This window comes from Numida meleagris, chromosome 5, assembly GCF_002078875.1.
Source record: "Numida meleagris isolate 19003 breed g44 Domestic line chromosome 5, NumMel1.0, whole genome shotgun sequence".
Classification (NCBI taxonomy): Eukaryota; Metazoa; Chordata; class Aves; order Galliformes; family Numididae; genus Numida; species Numida meleagris.
The window spans coordinates 49,411,446-49,426,625 of record NC_034413.1 but is presented as its reverse complement, the minus strand read 5'-3'; the positions used below and the strand labels follow the sequence as shown (position 1 = coordinate 49,426,625).

The window sequence follows — 15,180 nt, the reverse complement described above, 5'->3', positions numbered from 1 at the left end:
GTTCCATTTTAGTGATGTATACCCCCATTTAGAATCTTGCAGATTTTGAGTGCTTGATATATATATTTGTGCATCTTTCTCTTTATTTACATGTATGTATAAATTTATATGTCTCTGTTAGTTAAACAGTAATATCTTCTAAACTCTCATTCAGAGTATAGACATACTTCTGTAGAGCACAAAGGGCTTTAAATTCTGCATATGATGCAGCCTCTAATGAAGTTGGCAGTCTCTGTTTTAGAGGTTATCTGCATGTTTTTTACTATGATAATTTTACAATAAAAAAAGGTGCAAAGCAAAGCTTCTCTTACTGCCATAATTAGACAACTCTTGTGTGGTCAGTAGCACTGCTGGTTGCATCAGCCAGAGGGTGAAGGGTATGGCCTTTCTCAGATGTACCATCCCTACAAGAAGGGAGTGTTACAGGCTCAAGGGGCAAGAGTCTTCAGCTAATAAACAAACTACTGTATCCCGTTCTTCAGCATGATGTCCTTGTGTCCAAACTATACCATTGTTATTTCTATGGTACCCAAGCTGCTTTCAGGAAAACAAGAACATATATGAACTTAAACATACTGAAATGGCTATAAATGAATATATAGATGAAGAAGAATGTATTTTCTATAATAATAAGGTGGCTTTCCTAATGTTATAAATTTGTCCAAATACTTCAAAATAGTGACATTAAGTTAGACTTTAAGTAGAAGGGCTTTGTGGTAGGTGTGGAGCTTTTCTGCATCATGCAAACTTCATGCAGCATGTACTCAACTTTGATATATGATGATGGATTTTCTTAAAAGTAATGTAAAAATGAAATTAGGCAGGATGCAGCCACATGTTAGGCATTCAAAAACGGAAGAAGTTGTTGGAACATTTAGTTTTCATTTGTGCTACTCTATCTGAGATTTTAAATTGCTTTAAAAGCCAACCCTTCAGTAATGTACAGAATGAGAAATGGGATCTTATAGAACTCAAAAGGATGGTGTGTGGGGAAAATGAAAACACAAGACCAAGGATGGACAGAGAAATGTTGGTAACGTGCACAGGAGTGTTTACGTAAGGAAGCTCTCTGTAACGTACACATTCACATTTTTTATCATTGAGATGCATGCATCTTCAGTGACCACAGTTGGTGCACTTCCACAAATGCAAAGTGATCTCTTTCAGAATTCATCTTCTAGATGGTCAGGTGAAGGAGTTTTCATTTTGTGTTTTCTTCCATGCCATAGCATCTATTTTGTTTTCTTATTCCATAATTACCTTATGACTCTGAACAGCAAAGCTAATAGAATTAATTTTTCTTTTTTTGTCCACTGCAGTCCAACTCTTCTGGAGATAACGTTAGCGAAGTACCTAGCTATATAAGTCTCTGGCATACACAGGTGAGAACATATGATATGTTCTCAGAATGTGTAGGACGTAAGAGTTAGCAAAATTGAAATCCACTTAAAGACTCTCCCTTTCCCTTTTTTGATCACCTTTCATCTTCCTATGTCCCATCAACCCTTCCCTTCCCTTTCTCTGCTTCCTTCTCTTCTCTCATTCAATGTCAGGAAGGGCCAGCACCGAAGGGCCAGTTCAGCACAACACGACGCCGGCAGAGACTAGCAGCTGCAGTGGCTACAACAGTGAGTGGATTTAAAAATCAAGGCATAGCTTGAAAGACGGGAAGCTGCATCACTTGAATGCGTAATAAGCTTATGGAGATGTTTTTTGCACTTTATGGAGGTGTCCATGCTACCCATTCTCAGCTGAGTCACTTAAAAGTGATCAGGCCTGACACAAGTGGGTGTCACAAATGTGGATCTGAGCTTGTTTTCATGGTAATATCCCTCCTCCTTTATGCAAGTGCAAGTGATGAACAGATTTGGGCCCTGCACTATTTGGAAATAGCTTTGTTATACTCTCTATATTATTCAAAATGGATAGAAAAGATCAAATTCTGTTAAAAGATTCTCAGTCTGTAGCAAGACAGCAGAAATGAGGAGATTTGCTACAAACAAACGTGGAATGATGACACTTCCTGATTTTTCTTTATTTTTAGTAACAAAAGATTAGCCTTTTCATTGAAGGTACTTTCTGTTTACATTCCATGATCCGAAAAAGTCATATTACTACTGCTAGTGCCTGATTTTCATTTTTGCTAATTCTCCAAGCCTTTGACACAAATTTTGGAGCTCTGAAATCAACATGCAGACTACTAGGTGGGAGTGGGAAATGCTATTTATGAAATCAAATTAGCATAATAAGTATACCTTCAGCTGCTGCTTTGTCAGGAAAGCAATTATTAGGAATGCACAATACATATTAGTCTCTCAAAGGATTAGTGAAACAGCTAGATGGGGAAGACAGAAAGATATAGGAAAAAAAGAACTCTGTGCAGCTGAAGAATTAAGTGAGCTTTAAACACATACCCCTACCTATCTCAAACAGTCAGCATCAGTCTAAAGTTTTCCAAGGTCTGCTGCTCCAGCCCATAGCTAAAATCCACTACATCAGACATACTTTCTGCTTAAGCCTGAATACCTTGCACCCTGCTACCTGAACCATGAACCTCATTTACTATTAGGTCCTAGTGAAAAACAAGAGAGAAATCAGTGCTCCTCCAGTTCCCAAAATAACTCATCTAAATTTAATCCCCTGTAATCAGTCAATAATTGATTGTTGTGATCTTATCTTCTCTGCCTTTGTAGCAGAGAAATATATCCACATCTCAGTTTGCGGTCTGTATAATCTGGAAGATACAGAATTACATCAAGTAAAATGCAGAAAGGGGAGGCTCATGTTACAACCCACTGTACTGGGAACAGTCTGTCTCTACGTGAACATGCAGTTCTGAAGAGGCTGATGAATGAGCGGGTATTTCAGGCCTTGGAGTAAAGCAGAAAGTCAGGACAAGGTGTACCTGAAGTCATGTCTTCGAGAGTGAGAAAGAAAAAAAACTAGAAGGATGCATCAAGAAGCTAAGTACTTAAAAAGATGATAGAAAAAATAATAGGTAATCAAGGCAGCATCAAGTCACCATGAGTGTAGAGAAAAAGCACAACAGTGAAAGAAAGAAACAAAAAGAAAGAAAGAAACAAAGAAACAAAGAGAGAAAGAAAGAAAGGCAGAAGAGAGGTTAATGGGCAGTGCTTCTTAGACTGTTGGTGATTCAGGAGATTGAGTTTTAGTGTTGATGTTTTTTCATTGGTTGTGGAAAGTAACTTGGAAACTCTTCCAAGATGCAGATGAAGAGAGCTCATATCAGTCAACAGTTAATTACTTTGGGTTCTTGTATCTAGAGCAATCAGCAAAGCAGCTACTTGTCTCTGACGTGTCAATGTATATTTCTTGCAAGCGGTGTGACGGTAATTGTAGAACGTGTGAGTGCTGTTTCTAGGACACACTTTCACACTTTAAAACAATGTCCTTTCTTCAATAGAACTCACTGAAGGAACGTTGTTTTTCAGCCTGGCCGGCTGAGGTATGAGACAGAAATGAGGTCTCTAAGAAGGAATTTGTTCAACATCCCTATTAATAAAATCTTCTTGATACAAGTCAAAAACGAAGTCCAATAAAAAACATCTACTTTGTCAGTACAGTTAGAAATCAAAACAATGAGAGACGAGGATAAAGTTTACAGTGGATAGGCACTGTGAAACCATTAGTCTGTGCTGTATGTACATGGAAATTGAAGGGCAAGGTGGAAAATTATATTGCCCAGAATGTGCTCAAGATGTGATTAATAGGTCCAATAGGATTTTGAGATTTTCTTCAGGGAATAAGAAACCTAAGATGGATATTGATGACAAATGTTATGGGAAGGGATTGATAGAACCATTCCTTGATGTAATCAAATAACAAGGTACAAATTTCAGATGCTGATGGCAGTATATAACTTATCCATTGATTTAAAAAAATATATCTTAGTAATATGACTTTTTATTTTATCTGCTGCTCTTAATCATGTCTCAGGAGACACTTTTGTTTTGCTCCATTTTTCATGTTTGAATAATTACACTGGGCTGCAGTGTGGAAGTTTTTGATTTATACATTTTATTAATATCATAAAATAAATTAGCTTGAATGTGTTGAACATGTTTAACACTACTTAATACCGAAGTAAAAAAATGTATTTCTGCATGCATTCCCCTTTCATTTAGTTTTGAAAATTGGATTCTTGGATGAGTTTTTATACAAACGTATGTAAATGATAAAATAAAACATACTGTCACACATGCACACATCACATATGTAGCAGCAGTATACATACACTGCATATGGAGCATATAGGTAACTATACAGTATACATGATATATTTATACATAAAATTTATGAATAAGGTATGCACGTATATTTTTGTTTACTGTACTTCAAATGAATAGAAGGAAAAAGAAGTGAAAATTATAATAAACCCCAAATCTTTGCATTTTACTACACTGCATCTCTGCATTAATTTATGGCTCTTGTACTTTCAATGAAAATTAAGTGGAGATTTATTTTTGTTTGTTTCTTTAATTTGATAAAATATAGAAAGATGATATGATTTTCCCTTTTTGTTGTTGCCTGTACAATGGTTTCTACTTAAGTTTTACCAACAGTTTTTAGATTGTTAGTTAGATTAGTTTTCAATGATATATTTGGGAATAGTCTCTAGGTCTGTGGAGGAGCTTGCATGTTGTTGTTGTAAGAATGGTTTCATACTATACGGACTCTCCAATGACAAAATATAAAGCAGCATGTGTTGTGGCTAAATTTTCTAGTCTTCTTTTAAGCATTAGGAAATGATCGATTTTTGTAAATGTTAGAATTGAATATTCCACTGTTAGATATTATCTCTGTACTTAGGCTATTTTTGTCTGTTTTGGTGAAAATTTTCAAGAACTACAAGGAATTCCACATCAACTGTGCTGCGATTTAGTAAGAAAAAACGCGATTTTTTACTGTCCTACATTCTTGACATTTGAACCAAGTACTTTTCTTTTTCAGAAGGAATTTATATTTTGCTTCAACAGAATCAAAAAGTTGGTTTTCTCCTTAAACAATAGTTCTTTACTGTTTCTCGCTGTAGGTTCCTTTCAGTGCCACGATGTCCCCAGTTCGGCTGCATTCGTCCAATCCCAATCTTTGTGCAGATATCGAGTTCCAGACCCCCCCAAGCCATGTTACAGATCCTCTGGAGTGCTCTACGGAGTACATGAAGCTTCAAGAAGAATTCTGCCTGATGGCACAAAAAGGTAACTAGAAACGTCAAACCTTTCCTTTACTGTACTTTTCTGTTGTGTTTCATTATTACCTTCACTTTGTCATGACCAAGCTGTGTTAGGTGATACCAGAAGAGAATGTAGAGCTGATCAGGTGATTTACTTAAAGATTACGTATGTTATCCTTCACATGTTTTGCATGGATGTTATGAGTACGGAGAAAGGTAAACTCTGTCAAATAACGGATTTCTTTTAGAAGAAGTCTGAACTTCTTTTTGCACCTTGTAAATACATCATTGAAATTGGAAACATTTGGTTTTATCTCTTGCAAAAGATGAATCAAAATGTCTCTAGTACATAACCTTGTGCAGGGCTTTTTTTGTGTGTGCAAGTTTTTTGCGAGATATTTTCTACATCAGTGGATGCAACAAAAGTAGTGCTTACTAGGAGGACATACTTTAGAAATGTAATTGCATTGCCAAAAAAAAAAAGAATGGTCCTGCAGACTGAAAAAGGCTATCTTAAAAAGTATTTGTAATCAGTTTGCTATGTGTTATATAAAAAACACAGGAAAAATATGACACTACTTTCTTAAAAATTATCAGAAGTCTATTGGAAGACCTAATAAGCCTAAGTTATTGGTACGGTATCAAGTCTTAGCTAAGCTTTAGATTTTATTACTCTGAAACAGCTAAACAAACAGCACTGGATACAGGTTTTCCAAATATGCAATTTTCCATTCACTCAGCATCAAGAATATTCTCAGATAACATGTGAACATATTGTACACACATTGCAACTTTAAGAAGTGTTTGTACTTAATTTGGGTACAGATTACTTGAAGTTCATTCAGATCTTTGTTTCAAATTTCAGTATCTGTGGGATAGAAATCTCACTCTCTGTCTTTATTGCTAAAATGTTTTAATAAATGTTAATGTGTACTTCCATACCTAAGAAAACGCCTGTTTTCTTTTTTTAATTTTTTCCTTAGTGCATTCTCTTTTGAAGTCTGCCTTTAACAGCATAGCTATAGAGAAGGAGAAGCTTAAGCAGATTGTCTCAGAACAGGATCTTACAGGTCACAATGCTCAAATAGCACACCTCAGACAGTCCCTTTCTCAGGTATGTTCTTGATTTGATTGCAAGCCCAGCTAGTTTGCTGGGTGCACTTTTTATTTGAGTTTTGGCTATTCCCTGAGGTAGAGGAAGCCAAGAAAACAGCAAGGTTCTTAACCAGAACTATGGTATAATATTCTCTTGTGGACATGGGAACACATGTCTAACCTCAGTGCATGCCGAGGATATTATTTATTTTTGTAAGCTTATATTATAATTTTCCAAGGTAAAACAAGAGTATCAAAAATTTTCATGGAAATAATAGATATCTTTTTTTGGAGCTGCTTCTAGCGCATTTGAAGAGATACTCTAGTTTTCTTAATTAAGTTTTAAATTTTGACTGTATATTTTCAGATTTTTATGTCCTTGTCTCCAACTGCAAAAGGAATTATGCATTAAAGAATAATCATGGGTAAATTGGATTTTCAGATCCAAACCTGTTATTGGCCAGTGCCTCTCCCACTTAAGCTAAAGGCAAATTTGTCATTGGCTTTAGTTGGGATGAAAAGATAAAGCAGCAGCAAGTGCTTTGATGAACTACCCTATACTGTTCCATGAGATGTATCTTCAGATTGCAAAGCAACTCCAATTTTTGAATTTTTGGCCAAGGAAAAGTGAAAGCTTTTGCAACCAAGAATGTTACACAGAATGATTACTGCATATGGCAATAAAGAAAGATTAAGGCCAAAATATAAGGATAACCATTTGTTTTGTCATTGATACAAATTTAACCAGGACTTGTGGAGACTTGCTAGCAACTTGTATGAAATAGGTGGTCATAGGTTCTTCTTGTTCTTGGACTCCAGTGTCAGTCTGAAAATCACTGTCACTCATCAGTTCATTGTCTCAGTGGGCAGTAAATGAAATTTAGCATAGTCAGACAGTCTCTTGACCAGGTTTTGGCAGTTTAGGAAGCTACAGCATCAACCCTTCCATGTGAACATGCCCAGATCATTTCAGAACAAAGCAAAATGGCATTGTTTAAACTGTCTTCAGTGACTGTTTAAGCCTATTTTACTTTGATCCTGCTTTGTTTCAGTGCAATCATGCAATCGATTCCAGGGTTTGCCTTCAGCGGAAGGAGAAGAAAGATTGTTACTCTGTGGTAACAGTAATTGCCCACTACAACAATATGTCTGCTGTTCTGTAATCCCCAGTGCAAGGGATATATTAGGTTTAAGTCAGTTCATTTCTGGGTGTGTAACATATTATACTCTTTTGGATTTCAACAAATGTGCAGTCATATCCTTCTTGACGTCAAACGATGTATATATGTACCCATACTTATAATCTAGCTTGGGCATTAAAAGAGGGGAAAAATAAGCAGATACCAGGCACCAATTACGTTCTGCTGGCATCAGTTTATTTTGTGGTCCACTGTTTTTTGTGAGCACACACATGCAAATATAGGAGCTTGGTCTGGACAGACAGACACTCCGTGATGCTAGTGATTTTGTTGTTGTCTGCTGAAAAACAATCAGTTTCCTTCTGTGGGCTCTACGAGCTGATAACCTTTGTTCATAAAGTGCTGCTGAGCCATAAATTAAGAATATTGCAGTTGGTTCATTTTCATCGTTCTACAGTTTCATTCTTTCTTGCTACATTCACTCCCCATTTCTGTAATGCATGTAAACCACTGGCATAGCTGCCAAAGAGCTACTTGAAGAATTAAGGTAGAATGTTACTTATATTGAGTATCAGTTCCCTCTGACCCTGGAAAATTATTGAAAGCAAGGCAATGAATTGATGAAATGATGTTAGAGAGGGTCTCAAAGTGGGTATTTGCTTATAAATGGAAGAAATTAGGTTCTGTGATTTTCTTACATTTCTGAGGTTAAGCTTTTTTTTTTTTTTTTTTTTTTTCCCGTTTAACACTATTTTTATTTGTAAATAAAATGTGTGATTTTTATTTTAAGGCTCTCAACCAGAATGCTGAACTAAGGAGTCGCTTGAACAGAATACATTCAGAATCTGTTATTTGTGATCAGGTTGTCAGTGTAAATATTATCCCTAGTCCTGATGAGGTAAGACTTCAGCCTTTAATGGATTTAGAATATGATCAAACCCTGCTGTTCCTCAGTAATAGCAAAAACACACCTGCCACATTATCCAATCTTTCAGGCTGGAAATTGGATATTTATAGACATTTTCAGACTATATTTGTTCTACATAAAATTTAAACTTTTGTCTTATATTTTGCATATGTCAGAGCTCACAAAAGAACTCTGGTCTCTGCAGAGAAATAGGGAAGGATTGCAGCTTTGTGGGAATTAATGAGGTTTTGCTGTACTGGAATGTAACACACAATAACACACAGTAGGTAACTATTTCTGCATCTTACTTTTCTTGCCAAAAGAATAGAGCAGTGTAGTGTCTAATGGAAAGTGCTTAAGTTTAGTATCTTGAGTGGCATTCAAAGGGTTCAGTGTATGAACAAAGCACTATACTAATAGCATGTTTGCAACATGTATTCTATCTTGTTTTGCTTTCCTCAGTTGACAGATTATCAAACATATTACAAATCAGTCTCCCTCATGAGAAGGACAGATCTGAATTTGCAAACTGTAATATGTTACAGTTAATACTGTCATTTTGACAACCATTCTGCTTGGATTTTACTGAAATACTTTTCATTTGTCATTTTCATTCATTATTTTCTATGCATACATCATTTCAGTTAACATACTGTGGTTTCCTAATTATTCTTTTCCAAGAAGAAAGGCAAATGAAAATCTGTTTCTGGTTACTTTATGTGATTTTTGAAAACATCCCTACCATTTTTGGAAGATCCTGTCATGTTGGAGACTGACAAGAGAAGACGCAGTGCTAGGGCACACAGCAACCTGCAGTTGGAGCAGCTGGCAGTGAAGATCTGAGCAATGACTGTCTCTTATATTTTGTATTTTTTGCTGCTTAGCTGTTTCTTTTTAATATGTACTTAGTTATCTTCGTACAAGTGTGTCTGACTGAAAAAGACTTTCAAAGAAGATCCCAGATCTCTCTTTCACTTCTTCTCTTGCTACTTTATAATTATAATCTTAGTTTATGGAATATGCCTTGTGAGCATCTTTGTATTTTTTCCAAGTCCCTCCAGTTAATACAATAACTTAAAATTTTAATTACTTCTTGTAAAGGTAACACTGAAATGAGCTTCTGTTTCCACTACAATTCATCAAATGTCATAAATCATCCACAAGTTTATAAACTTTAGTTAAAAAGGATGAGTTTTTGACCTTCTGGCTTGTTTTTGACTTTTTTTTTATTGTCAGTGCATTTTGAGGCACCTATATAGAATAGGGTGAAGGTGTCAACAAAGCCATTTGCAAGGCTTCTGGAATAAGGTGAATGGAGATGATATTCCCATATGAAGAGAAACTGTGTTTAAAACACATTTGTGTAATCCCAGAAACATTATGCTGTAGAAATTAGGGGATTAAGTCAGAAGCCTTTTTGCCTCTACAGCAGCAGCTGCTTTGGTGGAATAGTAGAGAGAGAATCTTAAATATGTTGTTCCCCCTTTTTAAGAGCTTGTAGGGTAACATGTTGAAACATGGTGTTCCTCTCATCAAATAGCAGGAAGAGGAAGAAATTTTCAGCTATTTAAATTAGCTTGTCCCTGAATTGATATCCAAAGAGCACAGTTTGGGAATTCTTGCACTTGCTGTTAAATTTTCTTTATAGTAAACCATAGAGAATTAATTCCCACTAGTAGTAGAAAGTCAGTGTTAATCACTTAATTCAAGTGAGATTTGGAATACATATATTATAGCTATCCTCCTGAATATACAAACTTTTCAAACATTTATTACTAGACTAATTAACAAGTCCACTTATTTTGAAATTTATGTATAACTCCCTTATTGAGTTTTTGGAGCTACGTCCAAAACTGTTAGTTGTTATGACCAGGTATCTTTACATCTACATTTCACAGTTGAACTCATTTGTCACAGTGCAGATATTGTCCACAAAATCATTCCTTTGCATACAGAACTCTGCAATTATTCACTGCTAAAGCTTAGCAGCAGGTGGAAGCTGGCCTTAAATGAAGACATGTATCTCACTGCTCAGTTTGCACTCTATTTTGTAATTGTTCCAACCTCACTTGTTGAGTACACAAGAAACCCTACTAAAATGCTATCTTTACTGTCTTTTCCTGTATATGACATAGAAAAATATTCAGGTCATTTTCCCCTTTTATGCACATTTCTTTATTGTTAGAAGTAACGTTTGTATTTCTCTGTGCGTTATTTGCAGACAGGTGAACAAATTCATGTCAGTTTGCCATTGTCTCAGCAAGTTTCTAACGAGAGCAGGCTCTCTATGTCTGAATCAGTGTCAGAGTTCTTTGATGCACAGGAGGTGCTTTTGTCTGCCAGCTCGTCAGAAAATGAGGTAGGCTGTGACAGTGTACTGCAGCATTGCTGTCGGATAGATTCAGATATTAATGCCACTAGTGAATGGTTATTTTTAATGCTATTCAGAATAAAAAGGTATCAGAATGCATAAGGTTTAGATAAATTTGCCCAAGACTCACTTGTGGCGGGCTGCTGAGGTTCTCTGAAGTGTAAAAGTGAGCTGAAAGTTGTATCAGTAATGTATGTTCAGTACATACATTACTGATACAACTTGCTAGACTATGTCAGTTTCAGGTAAAGATGACAGACAGCAGCAATTAGGTGTGACTATGTGGCCAACTAATTTAAAGTATCATATTTGTAAGTTATTCTCTGTAGTCAGAGAAGTAGACAAGCATCAAAAATTGTCTCATTGAAGCTCAAAGATGACCAGTGAGAGGCAATTGGGACCCTGCATCATGTGGCTGCCCACAACCTTCCTGTGGTATTTGAGCTAAGCTGATATTTTACAGATTGGCACGTCAGCATCCCATTAGAGATGTGCACAAGACACACAGAGATAAACAATTTTTTTTAAATTCTTCTGAAAAAAAAGCAGTTTAAACAATAATTTTAGAAGTAGTCCTAATACTGATGTAATTCTTGTTTTTCAAAATGATTGGTCAACGTTTGTACTTTTTTTTTTTCCTGAAACATAAACTACATTTTAAAGTTTGATTCTGCATAAAAAACACAAGTCTGACCATCTCTTCTCATCGCCTATCCCCAATGTGTTACGTTGTCATTTTTTGGTTCATTTGATCTCATTTGAAGTCACCCTTTTGCAAATGTAATATCTGTATTTGGCTTCATAATAAGCAATGCAGAAACATAAGGAAAGCATATAATTTATTTTGACGCTGTTAGTGCATGGACAGTATGGCTGATTCAAACATTTAATTGATTTAGTTAAAATCTCTAATTGGCTACAGATGATGTCTGAATATTTTTGTTTCCACTAATTACTTGTGTAATTTTTTAGTAAACTTTATATGTATTTGAATTAATTGATATTTTATTTACGTTTTAGGCTTCTGATGATGAATCTTATATCAGTGATGTGAGTGATAATATATCTGAGGACAACACCAGTGTCGCAGACATTTCACGGCAAAGTATACTGCTACATTTTGAACTTCGGGAAATTATGTTGGTTTTGTGATTTACTGCTTCTCTGTACAAGACCAACTTTGCTGAAATCAGTGAAGCTGGGCTTATTTTTTCTGGTGGTGAATTTAGTTCAATGACCGAGTCTGTTTTCCTTAATGTGGTGCTTTGTTGTGATAATAGTTTTCTCCCTTCCCAGTTGTCAACGGTGAACTAACAGGAGGTGCATTCAGGAACGGACGACGAACTTGTCTCCCAGCTCCCAGCCCTGACACCAGTAACATCAATCTATGGAATATCCTGAGAAATAACATTGGCAAGGATCTTTCCAAAGTATCCATGCCAGTTGAGCTAAATGAGCCTCTGAACACCTTGCAACATCTTTGTGAAGAGCTGGAATATAGTGAACTCTTGGACAAGGCTGCTGAAACAGATGATCCCTATGAACGCATGGTAATAAATTTACTGTAGCACTTCTTATGTCTGTATTAAAAAGACCTCCTTTTGTGGAGATCTGTGCAGGGCCCTCTCTTGCTCTTCCATTTCACGGAGCTCCCTGCTGGGTCAGGTCATCTGGACAGGTCCAGCTGCCGTGTAGGTATGTCTGGGTTTTTCACTTGACAGCCAGCAGCCTGCATTTGGCTCTCGTGTTTTTGTATATTGTGTCTTCTGTTCCTCAGGAGAGACAGGGAAAGGTGGTTAAGGGACTTGGCAGTGCTGTTGCTGAACATAGCAGTTGTTCCCTGGCACAGCCTTGCAGCGCTGTGAGTGCCTGGCAGTAGGAGGCCTGTCACTTTGTCATGGCCAGGTACTCAGGTCCATGCACTGCCCTGTTCACATGGCCCGTGGGGAGCAAGGGATTCTAAATGCAGGCATTTTTTCCTTACCACTGAAGTATTTGGACCTGTCTTATGATAGGGGCTTGAAGAGGAGATAGATGAGTTCAAGAAGAAAAAGACACGGTGCAACTGAAAGCTTCCTTGAATTAAGTCCTCTTATCTGCCACAGAGATCTAGTTCACTACTGGGCAAGTGGTACTAGCCAAACTTCTAACAAGCACCTTAAATTTGCACACCCCAGCTGAGGCACTTTCAAAAACTGGACAGAGATGCTGAACTACCCAGATCAGACCATAAGTGTGGTGCTGCTGTGAATGTTGCCTGCTTGTGCTCTGCTCTTGGAAAAACCATGAACTTGTTATCTGCGTGCAGGTCTTGATTCTTTGAACTGCAATTGCTAACTGGAGCTGCAGTCTGCACTAATGTGGCATGTCAGTTAGCATATTACTCCAGCTGGCCTTGTTTAGAGGTTGGAATGTACAGGTTGATATAAGGGGGTTGACAGGCAGCACATGCATAGGAGGTCCTGTGATAACTTTGCATGAAGGACATCCTCAGTGGGAGCTCTTCATGTTTGGCAGTAAATAAAACGGGTACCAATGGGGAAATTGAATGTGATCTTGTCATTAAAAATTATCGTCCAATACTTACTCACAAAGAGCATGGACAGCTGCGTCTGTGTTGTAGTTCATGAGTGATAAGCCTGATCAAAGGTAGGAAATTAGTGTATTGTACCAATTATTTCAGGGGCCTATGAGAAGAGACTGACATAGGCCATTAAAAAAAGAAATGATACCACAGAAGAAGCTCAGTATATACTGGTTCTAGCTGGGCTGTGTGGTTTTACTTCCAAGTATGTGTCCTTAGTCCAGACTGCTGTGTGATATCCTACAGTTTAAGAATCACTGCCTACTTTCCTCTTACACTCATGTCTGTATTCAAACAGGTTCTCATAGCTGCTTTTGCAGCATCGGGTTATGCCTCTACATATTTCAGAGCAGGAAGCAAGCCATTTAACCCAGTGCTTGGTGAAACTTATGAATGTATTAGAGAAGACAAAGGATTTCGATTTTTCTCAGAGCAGGTAAAGCTTGTTTCTAGATGGACACTGACATTTAGGTTTCTTTGTTTGACAGAGTGACCTTGTTTCTTCTTTCAAGTTAAAATTGTTTGTTTTCATAATAGTAAAGAAAGATACTGAGTATGAGTGAACTCATTAAATACTAGAAAGTGTATGTTTTTAAAGTAATCTCTGTCGTAGTGTTTTAAGCACATAGTGTAAAACAAGCTTAAGTTGTCATCAGGTTTCATAGCAAAATAGGTTAATAAATAGTGTGGGCTATTTAATATTTTTATATTGCAGTAACAGTTGTATTGTCTTAGAAATGAAAATTAATTGTTTTTAACTCAGACAAGCTGTTTTTCAGGTTAGCCACCATCCTCCCATTTCAGCCTGTCACTGTGAATCGAAGAACTTTGTGTTTTGGCAAGGTATGCATTTTTAATTCGAAAGCATAAAACTTCTTTTTACTAGCAAGTAAAAACTTTGTCTGTAGAAGCTGAGCTTTGTATTTGGAACTTACGCAAAATTTTTACACAAATGTTTGTAGTAACATATTACAATTGATGCTCTAGATTAATTCACTCAAAATTCTCATTCTTAAGAGTGAGTAGACTTGTTACAACTTCTTGTCACTTGCAGTGTGCTTACACTTTTCTACTTAATAGCTTTTTACCATGAAAATTGTTATTTCTTATAAACACAAGCAGTTCTTTTTACCAAGTTGAACAAGCAGCTGTTTATTTCCTTGTCTCTACTTATGTTGAATATTCTCATGAGAGATTTGACAGCACAGGTATAATTTCTAGAAGAAAATGAAACCTCTCTTTATCTTTTCTGATCTAATACCATTCTCTAGTTTTGGTTTATTATTATTATCATTATTTTTCATGACAACCTCATACTGTGCTGTTTTAAACTGGATGATGTAGTACCACAGATCAGTGCAAGAGGGAGAACTGGGTCTTTTTGGTTTTGTAAATCTTTTGCTTTTTTATATTCAGATATCAGGTGGAAAAACAAATTTTGGGGAAAATCAATGGAAATTCTTCCAGTTGGAACCTTGAATGTGACTCTTCCAAAGTAAGCTACTGTTTCATTTCCTTTTGGTTTTGGTTTCTGATCTAGTCTAATCTATTACTAATCTAATACTGCCTTGTAACTGGATTGAATGAAGGGTAAGCAGAGGTCACACAAATTGAATTGTGTGGGTGAGGGTTAGCATGTAGCTCAAATCTCTCCTGTGTGTGCACACAGGTGGGGACACTGAAGTGATCAACTGTCCAGAACAAGGTTGACAATGCTTTCAGCTAGTACTGTGCTTATTAAAGCTCTCAGTGCTGCTACTATGGCCTCAGAAGAACCAGTACTAATATTTGAAGGTCATTTTTCAAAATGTGAAAGCCAAAAAATGCTCTTTGATGTTAAGCAAATAGTGGGAGGAAGGAGTTTCAATACAAATAAAACTGGTTTTAAGT

General features: G+C 36.6%; 1 protein-coding gene across 9 annotated transcripts in view; it reads left to right on the top strand.

Annotated features, from left to right (window-relative positions):
• The window catches only part of OSBPL6 (oxysterol binding protein like 6), a 96,669-nt gene that overhangs the window by 67,423 nt on the left and 14,066 nt on the right, over positions 1-15,180 (top strand). For 5 of the 9 annotated variants that reach the window (XR_002439638.1, XM_021399721.1, XM_021399722.1 and 2 more), the window contains 11 exons: positions 1,320-1,382; positions 1,554-1,628; positions 5,054-5,219; positions 6,178-6,308; positions 8,219-8,326; positions 10,557-10,694; positions 11,727-11,811; positions 12,003-12,256; positions 13,589-13,726; positions 14,070-14,133; positions 14,707-14,785. Coding sequence is in view for 8 of the 9 variants with exons in the window: in XM_021399721.1 (XP_021255396.1) it covers positions 1,320-1,382; positions 1,554-1,628; positions 5,054-5,219; positions 6,178-6,308; positions 8,219-8,326; positions 10,557-10,694; positions 11,727-11,811; positions 12,003-12,256; positions 13,589-13,726; positions 14,070-14,133; positions 14,707-14,785 (1,301 nt within the window). In the remaining variant the exon portion in view is untranslated. The remainder of the gene's footprint in view (positions 1-1,319; positions 1,383-1,553; positions 1,629-5,053; positions 5,220-6,177; positions 6,309-8,218; positions 8,327-10,556; positions 10,695-11,726; positions 11,812-12,002; positions 12,257-13,588; positions 13,727-14,069; positions 14,134-14,706; positions 14,786-15,180) is intronic. The other 4 variants (XM_021399723.1, XM_021399727.1, XM_021399726.1 and 1 more) reach the window with 2 other exon arrangements.